Here is a 14749-nt window from a genome sequence, read left to right on the forward strand (position 1 = left end):
ATTGCTTCCCCGGTGGTGCTAGCAGTAAGGAACTCACCTGCCAATGCAGGTAGACATAAGAGATGCAGGTTCAATCCCTGGGTTGGGAAGATCCCCTGGAGAAGGAGATGGCAACCCACTCCAGTATTCTTGCCTGGGAAATTCCATGGGCAGAGGAGCTTGGTGGGCCACAGTCCATGGGGTCACAAAGAGTTGGACATGACTGAAGTGACTTGGCAAACAGTCATGCATTGCAGTTTTCCAAATATAGGCCTTGACTTTAAGTTGGAAGTTTTTCAGGATTAGGGACAAAGTTTTAGAGTTTGTTATTTATATTGCTATACACCTAGCATAATAATTGATCAATAAGATACTTTGTAAATATCTGCTGAATTAAAATGAATTATCCAAATGGCTTCCTTTCTTTTTAAGAGTAAAGCAAGGAGGGAAGTGAATGTGAGGAATATGGAAGGAATGATGCTGTTAGAAATCACAAAAATTACTATTTTTTTTTCCTCATAAAAGGTCACAAAAGAATGACAAGAGAGTTTAAGAAAGAGACATGTTTAAAGTAGTTATTATATATACTACTTCAAGGAGTTATGAAGGAATGGAATTATCGCCTTCTTTAGAATTCTACCATGACTTTGTATTGTTAAGTTAGAGTTGTAACACCAGTGCCTAAATTGTAATGCCCAGCATGAGTTTAGTTTCTGGGCTTTCATTCAACAGTTAATACTATCCAATCAATGGCCTCTTTAGGGGAATAATGACAGGGAAGCACCATAAAGTTTTCTGTGTGTTTGTAGGATGTACAACTGCTTTACATAATAAGTCCTCAGTCTTTGGGTCTGGTCATTTTATGTTTTTTTTACCGAACTACAGTGCAAAAGCCCTGCCTTACAACACGCTGCTGCTGCTGCTAAGTCACTTCAGTTGTGTCCGACTCTGTGCGACCCCATAGACGGCAGCCCACCAGGCTCCACCATCTCTGGGATTCTCCAGGCAAGAGCACTGGAGTGGGTTGCCATTTCCTTCTCCAGTGCATGAAAGTGAAAAGTGAAAGTGAAGTCGCTCAGTCATGTCCGACTCTTAGCGACCCCATGGACTGCAGCCTACCAGGCTCCTCCGTCCGTGGGATTTTCCAGGCAAGAGTACTGGAGTGGGGTGCCATTGCCTTCTCCTTACAACATGCTTCTACTGTAATTAATTAGAGTATGAATTCAAGTTAACTGTCAACACAAACCATTCTGAGACCATGTTAACTGAAACTGGGCTTAACCTTTGTCTCTACGGAGAGGCATATGAACAGGACTGGCTCACAGGTAAATGAAATGTATTCTCAGAAACACAATAAAGTTGGTATACGATAGGTCTTTAGTTGGTCTCTTGCTTGACGGAAGGTGATGCAATGAAATTGACTCATACTCAAAAATATGAGGCTGGAAGGTGTTAAGAGGGGGAAGACTATGGGAGAAATTGAGACCAGAAGTGAATGGGGCTACATGTGTTGAACACCTGAAAAGAAAAGCCTAAAATACAATGTTCAAAGAATATTCAAACTATCACACAATTGTACTCATTTCACATGATAGCAAAGTAATGCTCAAAATTCTCCAAGCCAGGCTTCAACAGTATGTGAACCAAGAACTCCTAGATATTCAAGCTGGATTTAGAAAAGGCAGAGGAACCAGAGATCAAATTGCCAACATTCACTGGATCATTGAAAAAGCAAGAGAATTCCAGAAAAACATCTGCTTCATTGACTATGCAAAAGCCTTATACTGTGTGGATCACAACAAACTTTGGAAAATTCTTAGAGATGGGAATACCAGACCACCTTACCTACTTCCTGAGAAACCTGTATGCAGGACAAAAAGCAACAGTTAGAATCAGACATGGAACACCAATAGACTGGTTCCAAATTGGGAAAGGAGTATGTCAAGGCTGTATATTGTCACTCTGTTTATTTAACTTATATGCAGAGTACATCATGCAAAATACTGGGCTGGATGAAGCAAAGCTGGAATCAAGACTGCAGGGAGAAATATCAATAACCTCAGATATGCAGATAACACCACCCTTATAGCAGAAAGTGAAGAAGAACTAAAGAGCCTCTTGATGAAAGTGAAAAAGGAGAGATAAAAAGCTGGCTTAAAACTGAATATTCAAAAAACAAAGATCATGGCATCTGGTCCCATCACTTCATGGCAAATAGATGGGAAAACAATGGAAACACTGACAGACTTTATTTTCTTGGGCTCCAAAATCACTGCAGATGGCAACTGCAGCCATGAAATTAAAAGACGCTTGCTCCTTGGAAGAAAAGCTATGACCAACCTAGACAGCATATTAAAAAAGAGAGACATTACTTTGCCAACAAAGGCCCATCTAGTCAAAGCTATGGTTTTCCCAGTAGTCATGTATGAATGTGAGAGTTGGACCATGAAGAAAGTTGAGTGCCGAAGAACTGATGCTTTTGAACTGTGGTATTGGAGAAGACTCTTGAGAGTTCCTTGGACAGCAAGGAGATCATACCAGTCAATCCTAAAGGAAATCAGTCCTAAATATTCATTGGAAGGACTGATGCTGAAGCTGAAGTTCCAATACTTTGGCCACCTAATGCAAAGAGTGACTCATAGAAAAGACCCTGATGCTGGGAAAGGTTGAAGGCAGGAGGAGAAGGGGATGACAGAGGATGAGATGGTTGGATGGCATCACCGACTCAATGAACATGAGTTTGAGCAAGCTCTGGGAGATGGTGAAGACAGGGTAGCCTGGCGTGCTGCAGTCCATGGGGTCACAAAAAGTTGGACATGACTGAGCATCTGAACAACAACAAAAACATAATATAGAGAAGTGTCTTGGCAGGGGAGAGTCCCCACAATCAAGTTTCTTCTAGCTCGATGACTTCATGAAGCTGAGTGGGAGAGTGAGAAATGGTGGTCACTACAATAATGATTTTTAACACAAAGAGAAATTTAAAAATTCCAGAAATTACATTTTTCCAACATAAATGACTTGCCTCCTATTTGCTAGGCAACACACACACTCTGAACTGTATTCTATAAATAGAAGGATTAACGCACAACACTGTCATTGTGGAATTCACATTCCACCAGGAGAGATGGAATCATGAAACAAAAAGCAATGCTTCTGAGTGATGAGAGCAGTTGATTAATGGTGCGCAAATGCTGTGGGGATGTGTAGGGGAAGGGACTTTTTGGGGGAATAGCCATCGGGAAAGTCATATTTGAATTGAGTCTCAGAAGTTCGCCTAGCACGTGGGGACTGGGGTGGAGAAGGGCTTTCCAGGCAGAGAGAATCCTGTGAACACAGAGCAATGTGTTTAGGGAAGGCCAAGGCAGGAGTGACTGCAGGGCAAGAAGAGAAGGAGGCAGTGCACAGCAATAGGTGACAGGTGATTTATAATTCACTGGAGAGCTTGAGTATTATTCAGCAGACAGAGATAGGAGATTTTTATCCAAGGAAATGTCATGATCTGAACTTTACATGGGAAGAGTAATTCAGATGAGTGATGGATGGAGATAGGGGACAACAGAGACAAGGAGGCTAGAGAAGGAGATTCACCTCATTCACCACACAACCTGATAGACCAGGGTTTGGCTGCACGCCTCAGACAGCCTTCTCAGACCTCAAAACAATGCATCAGCCCTCAGATTTAAGGCTCCTAGGAAATGGCCATAAAATGTGTAGTAAAAAGAAAGATAAATAATATTCCTAAAATTTAATTAATTTCCCCCTTTCATTTTGCCTGGTTTAATGTCATGCTACACTCTTGATGGGAACAATCTAGACATTGTTCCATTAGTATATTTCACTTTTATATCAAGCCTCACAATTTACTGGTTTTATTTAGGGTAATGCACTTGTATATGGCATATTTATATCATTCTCATTTATTATTAAAAGCAATGTTATGTTTAGGTATTGAGGATCAATAAGACCTCCATAATGTTTATACCATCATATCTTTTATTGCAAGCTCAGAGTGAGTGCTTCAGGTTTGTTTTTATAGGTGGTTTTTTAAAAGGTGATTTTATAGCCTTTACTCTGTCTTGGATAAAAATTTGGTTTGCAAAAGTTCCTTGACTATGTTTGCAAAAGTCTTAATGGGACCACACAGAGACACGGGAGAAATTTTGAGTAACTATTTAGGGTTGATGTTTTTGTCATTTGCATTGCATTTTCCTAATGTATACTAATTGTCATATGGAAACTTTAACACAAGTTTTAAAATTTATTTTCCTCCCTCCCTTCCTTCCTTCCTTCCTTCCTTTTTTTTTGTGGAGGAGAAAATTACTTCCAGAAATGGTTCATATCTTTGAGACTACATTCCAATAACTGCAATTGCTACATGAAAAATCTATGACTGCAGAAAGTAGGCCATAATACTTGACCTTGATCAAGTGAATAACTGTAATTAATATAACAAACAGGAACTCACAGGGTATAATTAGAATGTAAATTTTGGGGGGCCCATGATCCCTGTAAAACTTATTTAGGGTTAAATTCTTCTACTCTCACTGGATGGAAAGATAAATGTCTTATGTCTTTTCTTATTTTTAGTTTTAAAATATCTGTTTTTTTAAAAAAGCTCTATATTTTAATTTAGGCTGTACAACATGAAATTGCTGTATTTGTAAGTAAAAAATGATCAAATGGCCTGAGGAGAATGGATACGTGTATATGTATGACTGGGTCCTTTTGCCGTGTACCTGAAACTGTCACAACATTGTTAATCAGCTGTACTCAATTAAATCTTCTCTCCTCCTCCTTTTAAGGGAGGAGAGACGCATGTAGTTGAGGAAGGGGCATGACTGGCTGTTTCTTTGTTTCTCTGCTCCTGCCCCTTAGATTGCTAACTGTAAATTCATGGACAGAGGGAGGGAAGATAAATAAATAAAGGGCACCAAAATTCTACTGGTGCCGATCCAAGGTGGACCAGGTTCTAATAACAGGTATTACCTTTTTAGTGGGCTCTTTGGAGATCTCCCTTCACCTGCATCCTCGCCTGAGTGAACGCATCTCACTACCGTGATCCCTAGGGATTGGGGATAGTGTCAGCTGTTCTGTGCAGAGGCTTCCACTCACTTCCAGACGATTCTATGGACAGGAGCAAACAGGACTCCATGACAAGCTATGAGAAACATACGTTCTTTGTACTGACAACTTTAGGTGTGAGGCCAATCCTAGCATCGTGACTTGCTTGTCAGCAGCCAGACAGCTATCTCGCCCTTTAGTGTAGGAGTCAGGCACGCAGCAATTGTGTCCCGGCTTCCCCAAGCTCACTGTATGATCCCACCAAAGCCTTTCTCACCAGGCTCTTTCTATAGAGAAACCCTCTTCACAAATTTGGCCAACTCTATTCTTAGTGCCTTTATACCCTTGATATGGATGAGGAGTCTGAGTCCCGTATCTAGCTCTTAACTTTTCAGTTTTGCAACTTCTTCTGGGTAATACCTCTCAAATTTCATTTTTGCAGCTGCCCCTTTCAGGAATGGAGAGATAGGGAGGCTAAGTAAGGGCGAAGGAAAATTTCAGAAGCTAATTCTGTGAATCTTAGGGCAGGATTGGGTGCTTCAAATGAAAAGGAAAAAAAAAACTAAAGTAAAAAAAAAATCTATTTAAATTATGTTAGCAACCAACCAGGAGAAAAAAATGATTGTTAAAGTAAATTGTTAATGTTTTTAGAGAGAATTACTGTAAGACCACATGAAAGAAAAGCATACTTTTTAGTATACATTTCTTTGAAATGAAAGTATCTTTTTAAATCACTATGAATGAATTTCTTATCTGACTGCACTAAAGGAAGATCAAACTTTAAAGAACATTTAAATATGTTGTACTTAAAGTGAAAGTGAAGTCACTCAGTCGTGTCCGAATCTTAGCGACCCCATGGACTGCAGCCTACCAGGCTCCACCGTCCATAGGATTTTCCAGGCAAGAGTACTGGAGTGGGGTGCCATTGCCTTCTCCAATGTTGTACTTAAAACCCTATTAAATAGATTTTGGCAAAAGTGATGGCTTAGTGAATGTCCTTCTCAAACCCTTTTGTTTAGAGAATTACTTATGAAACTAGTCATTAATACAGCTTAAGCCAACATAGATAAAGATTAGAAATCACTGAAGTATAAACACAAAAACCCAACATATAAATAATATACTTAGAAGACTATTAAAATGCCAGCTAATGAAAAAGTCTCATTAAATGTTCATCTATCACAGAAAAATGCAAAAATGCATTCAGTATGATACACACACTTATTCAACAGGTGCTCAGTAAAGGGCCACTAAAAAAGCCCAGCAAAGCACTGGGCTGACCACTGACAAGGATAAAAAGAGATATAAAGGCTTCAGTCTTGAGGTCCCTGTAATCTGGAGCATGCAGTAAGCACAGACACACACACCTCACATATCGACACAATAATTCATTAGTCCATGGTTTCTCAACTTTAACCTGTTAAAAATTATGTGGGTTGCTTACTTAAACTGTAGGCTCTGTAGCCTCACTCTCAGACATTCTGATTCTTAAAGTCTGGGGTACAATCCAAGTACCTCTGGGATTCAGAAGTGGGAATTCCATGAGCCACACTTGGAGAAACATTGTTATACAGAAGCTCCACGAAGGCAGTGGCCATGTCTGTCTATTTTTCCATGATTATCCAAGCCCTCACACAGAGCCTGGTACACAGTAAACCCTCAGGAGAAACCGCCAAACAAAGGAATGAATGAGTCTGGCTAAACTCCACCATGAACGATGCAAGCAAAACATGACATAAAAACTCAGCAACCTAAGTAGCTCCTCCCTCAGTAGGAAGCAGGTTCCCCTGAGTGAAATCTGAAGGTGCTACAAATGACTCAGTGCACAGGGCTGCATTCTGAAACCTTTCTCTTTGTGGACTGCGGTCCTGGAACCAAGGATATGTGACCTGACTCTTCTCAGCAAGTTTCTGTCCCTTCCATTCACTGGTAGCATCTGGACCCCAGGGTTCAGCCTCATTCCTCTGAATGGAGCCACTGTTCCCTCCCAGAGAGGCATATAACTCCACGAAGGCCACACTGGCAGGCTGGAATTCAAATGGTGCTGGACAGAACAGCTCTTCTATTGGGACTCTTACTACTGAAATGTAAAATTAATTATAGCTCTCATAGATGGAAACATCAGAACTGCAGCAGAGTTCCTTGAGCATATAAGCAATTGATTGTTAGCTGTTTACAAAACTGAGTTGCAGACACCAATCCTCACTGAAGCAGTGATTATTCCTCTAAAACAGCCTTGTAGGTTTTCTTCCTAAAGTTGTGGAGCAACTTCAAACACGTCACAGCTGCACTAATTTCCACAAATAGCTACAAAGAAATAAAATTTTTACAGTGTAATAGATAAATGTAAAAGTAAAATTAAATATTCAGATGACCCCAAAATACTACAGATTTTAAAAATACTCCATTTTTTCCCCAAGGGCCCCTGGTGGCTCAGAGGGGGTAAAGAATCTGCCTGCAATGCAAAAGACCTAGGTTGAATCCCTGGGTCAGGAAAATCCCCTGGAGAAGGAAATGGCTACCCTCTCCAATATTCTTGCCAGGAGAACTCCATGGACAGAGGAGCCTGGCAGGTTACAGTCCATAGGGTCACAAAAGAGTCAGACACAACTTAGCGACTAACACAAAAATACTCCAAGACTGTCATTAGTTTTTGGAAAGAAACGATGGGTAAGAAGATAAAACAGGATGGATAAAACAAGTGGAAGGGAGAAAGCTCATTGTTGGGAATGTGGTAAGAGAGGGGAGAGCTGTGATCAGCAGTTCAAATTCAGGTATGTCAGAGCAGGCAATTTTATATGGAATAAAAAATCCTGAATTTTAGCTTTATTGATGACTTTGTATTCTGAATATAATCTTATTAAAAATCTCTGCATATGTATCTTGAGGACAACAGAAATCAAAACATGAAGTCACATACCTGTGTCTGTTTAGGACCAATATCCATTCTTTTAAGAAGATCATTTAAAAAAGCTGTAACACTTTCCCAGGGGTAAATGCTGTTAGAACCATCCAGCACGATGACTATGTCTAGCTGAGTGCTACATTCTGCAAGAAAAAGAGTCAATCATGCAAATTTGGCATCTATCTTTAGAGGAATATGAAATGGTTTCATGGTTGAAAGAAGCTCATTTTAAAAGATGATGTTCTTCAGGGCTTCCCTGGTGGTCCAGGGGTTAAGAATCTGCCTTGCAATGCAGGGGACAGGTTCGATCCCTGGTCGGGAAGATCCCACACGCCACAGAGCAGCTAAGCCAATGAGCCAAAACTACTGAGCCCACATGCTGCAGCTACTGGAAGCTTGCCCGCCTAGAGCCCACCCACCACAACTAGGGAGTCATCCCACGCGCCACAGCTAGAGAAAGCCCACATGCAGCAATGAAGACCCAACACAGCCAAAAATGAATAAATAAACACATAAATAAATCTTTTTTAAAAAAGATGATGTTCTACAAAATGGACACATTACTCTTAAAACCAGAAAAAAAAGAGTCTTTTAAATAAAAAGTAAAGGTGATAAATATTCACTGCATTCAGTAACAATTGGTTTGGGATTCACATCAAGTAAAATACATCTCTACTTAATTTTAATTAACACTGTATGAGTTATCTTTGGAAATTTTTTCAATATTAATTCTGTATACAGTTCTCATTCCATGTGTATTTCAAATGAGTTTATCTTCCTCAAAGAAATTCACCCTTTAAATAAAAAGAATGTGACAGCTTTAGCTCTGATGATTAAATATGACTCTGTAAAGGTTACTTACACTAATATCAGTTCCAAAAATAGCAGTGAGGTTTGGTTATATATTGGCAAAGCAAACATTTACCTAAATTGGTAATGCTGGTAGCCAAGAAAATACTTCAAGCTTTTTGGTATGCTCCTGTGTATACATGTATCTCATCCATTGCTTACGCTTTTTAAACATTGCAAAAACACTGCATAAAATCTGTACCTTGTACAGGGGCAATGGAGTTCACGACTTGAAATGTGGGGCTGACATCAGAACAGATTCCAGTTGTGTAATGCAAATGTCCACATCGATAGGCATACAAGGGCCCACATGCCTTTTAAAAAATTTAAAAAATTAAAACCATTAGATTAAAAATTACATAACAGATTTTTATGAAGATTTATGATCACAGAATTCCTAGTTCATTAACCATCATTACTCTTCCTTTTCTTACCAGAAACCCTCCTTTTGGGTTGGTGACTAAAGTTGATCCAAATGTCATGTTCTCCTTTACTTCCGTGACATTGGGAATTGATGTATTAACTAAAAATAGAAGAAACTTTTATGAGAGTGGAAAACAAAATAAAACTAAGTGTCTTCTCATAAAAACCTTCTGTTTGCTTTGTTCATATCATAGGACATTCTTCTTTTGGTTCAACTAAATAATCTTCGAAGTATTATTAAGGAGTATAATAAACAAGCGAAGGCAGAAAACTGGCTTTTGTCTCAGAAGCTTTGTCTGGATCACTGTCTCAAATACTTTTGCTGAACTGTAAAAGAATGCACGACTATCAGGGCAATCAGAACACGGGACAGCCTTTCACATATTTTTTGCTAATTAAAATAAAATATTTAGTCTCATAATGTAGACACAAAGTAAATTTACACACTCATCTTATATGTTATATCTACATGTTAAAAATGACCAATGACAAAACGATTTCTGGCAAGAAGAAGGAAAATGGGTAGAAGACCAGAAAAGAAAACTCAAACACAAGATTTTAACCATTATATTCATCATCACAGGGACATTAACAGGGTTACAAAGAAAACCAAAGCAAGATTAGAGCAGTGGTCAGGATGTTTGGATAAGACACACTGAAGCGACTCCATTTGACATTACAAATAAGAACATTGGGCCCTAAAGCATGCAAACCTGGGCAAAAAGATGTTCCGCTCACATTAAAAAAGGAAAAAAAAAAAAAGATTAGATAGGAAAGGCAAAAACTTCTAAACCCAGTTTAGCAGAGTGTTAGAATATTTAAAAGTGGCAAAACTCAAGTTCGAGAAAGACTCGTCTCACTGTTCATGCCTATAATTTTTTCTTACTGTAAGTTTACATGGGAAATGGAGGCAGAGATTGATTCCTGAATGGTCACAGTGACCTCCTAGTCTGAACACTGCCTTTGTCTAGGAATCCAGTCTGGTTTGCTTTGAAAGCACCTGGAACTGGTTTTGAATAATCTGGATTAGAGGTTTTAATACTAGGGGTCAAGCATTCCTGGGATGTTAGGAACTATAGCAGAAACTTTCCTATTGTTCTTAACGTAGCCAGTCTTCATGTTACTGTTGAAACTCTATTTCAGTTTCCAATAACAGAGAAGTAGCTTCTATCAGAACAACCCTTTTGTAAACAACAACTATAAACTTTAGGAAAAGGAAAAAAAAAAAAAAGGAACAATCATCCAAAGGCATTGGAAAACAATGCAAACCAGGCAGAAACTGGAAGAGTCTATACCCGTAAGAGGAGATCAGCACTAGATGAGTTTCCTGTTTTTGTGTTTGTTTGTTTTCCCCAAGGGAAGGCCTGAGCCAGTGGCTAAACCTCAAATAGGACGCACAGTCTTCCTGTCTAAAAGGAACAGAGGATGGAGAATGGGGCAGTGACAGTAATGTCAAGTGAAGGGGAAGTATTTTGGAAAGGAAGCCACAAAAGGAGAGTTTCAATATACACAGATACATTTTCCAAATACCTAAATGACCTGAATTGTACATGTGCAGAGTAAACGTCACACAGCCCAGCTAAAAAATTAGAAGAATTGAGTAGAGATTTTAAGGGCTTCCCACTGCTGTTCGGAAATTGACTTCAGCCAAGTAAACTGCCTGCTAAAACAAAAAGTTAAGACTTTCCAAAGACACATAACAAGATCTAGAATCTCCACACTTATAATTCAAAAGTTTAATCCAGGATACAATCCAAAGTCACTAAACATAAGAAGAAACAGGAAAACGTAACCTAACTCCAAGAGAAAGGTAATAAATGGAAAGTGACATTGAGATATTCCAGATGTTGGAATTATCAAGTGAGGATATTAAAGCAGCTATTAAAGCTATGGTCTTGAATATTAAAAAAAAAGTTCATAACGAACAAGCAGGAATTTGAAAAAAACTGAAAAATACAGTATCTTAAGAAAACCTGCAGAGGTTGAGTCATTTCCAAGGCACTTAATACTGTACAGAACAGACAGGGTTCTAATTCCTACACAGCTCTAGCAGGAATTTTCTAGTCATGTTCTAACTATGATATTTCTATCAAATACGTATATTTCAATACAAATTTACCTTGTGCTACTCTCTTTTTTAAAAAATTAAATTTCTCTATTACAATTTCCTTGTGTGCTATTTTCTTTAAAAAAATACTAAGTTAAATTTTGTGGAGTAAATGTGATGAATAGGTTTATTTAGAAAATTTCTTTTGTGTTACTGCTGAGTTTACAAAGGATTCTGGACAATGGAGGCAGTTAAAAGTTACAGAACTAGTAAGACCTTCTCAGTCTATGGCTATTCTATGATGAATTTCTGAAGCAAATGAAGGCAGAAGGAATAAAAATATGTGAATGATAAAAACTGAAGAATTTTTATAGATGACTTCTGGTATTTTCTTGAGTTGGTTGAAATGTACTTTCAGTGTGAATGCTGGGCATAGTTTAGGATTAGACTTTAATATTTTGACTTTACGTACCTGGGAGATCCAACTTTATGCAAGGTAATGATTCACTTCGCCCAACTGGACACTTATAGACATCTCCAGTTCTGTTCTTGGGTTGGCCAACTAAAGGAGACCCAATAAGCACCCTGGAAGTTAAAAGAGTCAATTAACATTTTTGACTAATGAGAAACATTTATTTTTGTTACTGTATGATTAGTTCTAAGATGACTGACAGTAGCTCCATAGACATAATTAGAATAGTCATCCTCAGTAATTTAATGTTATTTAAAATAAGCAGAGTGTCTTCTCCAAATTGCAGATTGATTTAATAAAAAAAAAAAAACAATCAAATACTTAGGAGAGAGACTTGAGAATATTTTATTTTCTTGTATCATGTTACTTTAATATATTTTTTATTTGGGGGATGAAAGCATAATTATTGGTTAAGCCTGCTGCTGTGTTAGTTTATAAAACACACATGGAAGTATAAATGACTTTTTCTCAAGGGGAACTGATTATTTCACAGAGAAATCAGGAAAAATAAACATTAGATCATCAGATTTAATGTTAGTATATGCTTAGTTTGTAAGTACTTAGAAAATAAAGATAGTTATGAGACAGGTTAAAATAACTTATTTTTTTAGACAGAAATATGAAAACATTCTAACAATAATTAATGGAAAAGTATAATCATGATTTATTTTAGTGCTAGTGAAAGCCATTTAACAAGGTCCCCTATAATATCTTCAGTAATACAATGGATGAATGTAGTTGAATGTTAAAATACTTGTTGGGATCCACAGCTGCTCATTCATTGCTGGCTAAACAGCTACATCCAAGACACTGATTAGCAGCAACCAAAGGACTCTAATTATGTACCCTAAGACTGCACTTGGGGTTGACTTAGTCTATATCTTTGTTAATGACTGAAGTGAAGACACAAAAAGCATAAAAGTATTCTTCAAGTAAATCAGTATACCTATGTGGGCATTCAGAAGTGTCCTAACATTCTGGAACAAGAAATTTAAACTAGTAAAATTTAATAAGAACCTATGTAAATAACTTCACTTATCTTGTGTACTATTATCTACATCAGAACAGAATGTGAGAAACCTGATTTAATAGAACTTCATGTGAAAAAGTCATGGAAGATTTAGTTGACAGCGAGAAAACAGGAGCCAATAGTGTATTTTAGAGCCAACAAGGCTAACGTGACCTTAGGCTGCAGTGCTAGAAACAGATGCCCTGGTCAAGGAAAGTGATAGCCCCTCTGTGCTCTGCACTGTCGGGACATGTCTGGAATCTCCAAATTAAGAGAGACATAGGCACAATGGAATGTATTTAGGAGGCTATGACTTAGACAGTTCAGAGCCTGGTAATTTTGTCAGACCAGAGATGCTCAAGGGAAAGTTGGGGAGGTTTAGTGTGGAGAAAAAAATATCTGAAGGAGAATTGAAAGGTTGTAAAGGGCTGTAGGCGGATTGGGCATGCCTTTTTAAATTTTTCAAAATTTGAAAGTTTGCCATATATAAAAGGGAAGGGATTTTTAATGGAAATGAGTTTTACAACAATTGTAAATATTGAATTGTTGAACAGAATCCCTAAAACATGGTTGTGATATAATGCCTTTGCAAAGCCATTTCTGATATACATAAATAACCATAAAAATGTTCAAACCCTTTAATACATAATTTTTACTTCTGGGAATCTATCCTAAAAAATGACCTAAATCAGGGGAAACAAGCTTGATACATAAGATAATGCTTATAGGGTATATATAACCATGAAAGATTAAAAGAAATATGATCAACAGCAAGATTAATTAATTACTGTAGGGCTATTCCATAGAATATTGTGCAGTCATGAAAAGAATAATAGTTAATAAGACTGCATGGCAGGATAAAAATTATAATCTAATTTAAAATAAAAACCTACCTAATTTATTGAAAACTTATGACAACTTAAAGCAAAAGATACCAAATTATATTCAATGTACTCATAAAAGCAATGGTAATAATAGTCTGGATTTATAGAATTTACACCATTCTAAGTGCAAACTGGTTCCAAATAGGAAAAAGAGTCAGTCAAGGCTGTATATTGTCACCCTGCTTATTTAACTTATATGCAGAGTACATCATGAGAAACACTGGACTGGAAGAAGCACAAGCTGGAATCAAGATTGCCAGGAGAAATATCAATCACCTCAGATATGCAGATGACACCACCCTTATGGCAGAAAGTGAAGAGGAACTAAAAAGCCTTTTGATGAAAGTGAAAGAGGAGAGTGAAAAAGTTGGCTTAAAGCTCAACATTCAGAAAACGAAGATCATGGCATCTGGTCCCATCATTTCATGGGAAATAGACGGGGAACCAGTTGAAACAGTGTCAGACTTTATTTTTTTGGGCTCCAAAATCACTGCAGATGGTGACTGCAGCCATGAAGTTAAAAGACACTTACTCCTTGGAAGGAAAGTTATGTCCAACCTAGATAGCATATTCAAAAGCAGAGACATTACTTTGCCAACAGAGGTCCATCTAGTCAAGGCTATGGTTTTTCCAGTGGTCATGTATGGATGTGAGAGTTGGACTGTGAAGAAGGCTGAGTGCCAAAGAATTGATGCTTTTGAACTGTGGTGTTGGAGAAGACTCTTGAGAGTCCCTTGGACTGCAAGGAGATCCAACGAGTCCATTCTGAAGGAGATCAGCCCTGGGATTTCTTTGGAGGGAATGATGCTAAAGCTGAAACTCCAGTACTTTGGCCACCTCATGTGAAGAGTTGACTCATTGGAAAAGACTCTGATGCTGGGAGGGATTGTAGGCAGGAGGAGAAGGGGACGACAGAGGATGAGATGGCTGGATGGCATCACTGACTCGATGGACGTGAGTCTGGGTGAACTCCGGGAGTTGGTGATGGACAGGGAGGCCTGGCGTACTGCGATTCATGGGGTCGCAAAGAGTCGGACTCGACTGAGCGACTGAACTAACTAACTGAACTAAGTGCTCTCTATGTCTTAAGTAGTTTAATCTCCAGAAAATATAGCAT

General features: G+C 38.3%; 1 protein-coding gene across 1 annotated transcript in view; it reads right to left on the reverse strand.

The window, feature by feature from the left end:
- The window catches only part of ITGA1 (integrin subunit alpha 1), a 172425-nt gene that overhangs the window by 85568 nt on the left and 72108 nt on the right, over positions 1–14749 (reverse strand). Inside the window, exons 3-6 of the mRNA XM_055554969.1 lie at positions 11740–11852; positions 9232–9320; positions 9000–9111; positions 7964–8091 (exon numbers count right to left, since the gene is read on the reverse strand). Of these exons, the coding sequence (XP_055410944.1) occupies positions 7964–8091; positions 9000–9111; positions 9232–9320; positions 11740–11852 (442 nt within the window). The remainder of the gene's footprint in view (positions 1–7963; positions 8092–8999; positions 9112–9231; positions 9321–11739; positions 11853–14749) is intronic.

This window comes from Bubalus kerabau, chromosome 18 (assembly GCF_029407905.1).
Source record: "Bubalus kerabau isolate K-KA32 ecotype Philippines breed swamp buffalo chromosome 18, PCC_UOA_SB_1v2, whole genome shotgun sequence".
In the NCBI taxonomy this organism is placed as follows: Eukaryota; Metazoa; Chordata; class Mammalia; order Artiodactyla; family Bovidae; genus Bubalus; species Bubalus kerabau.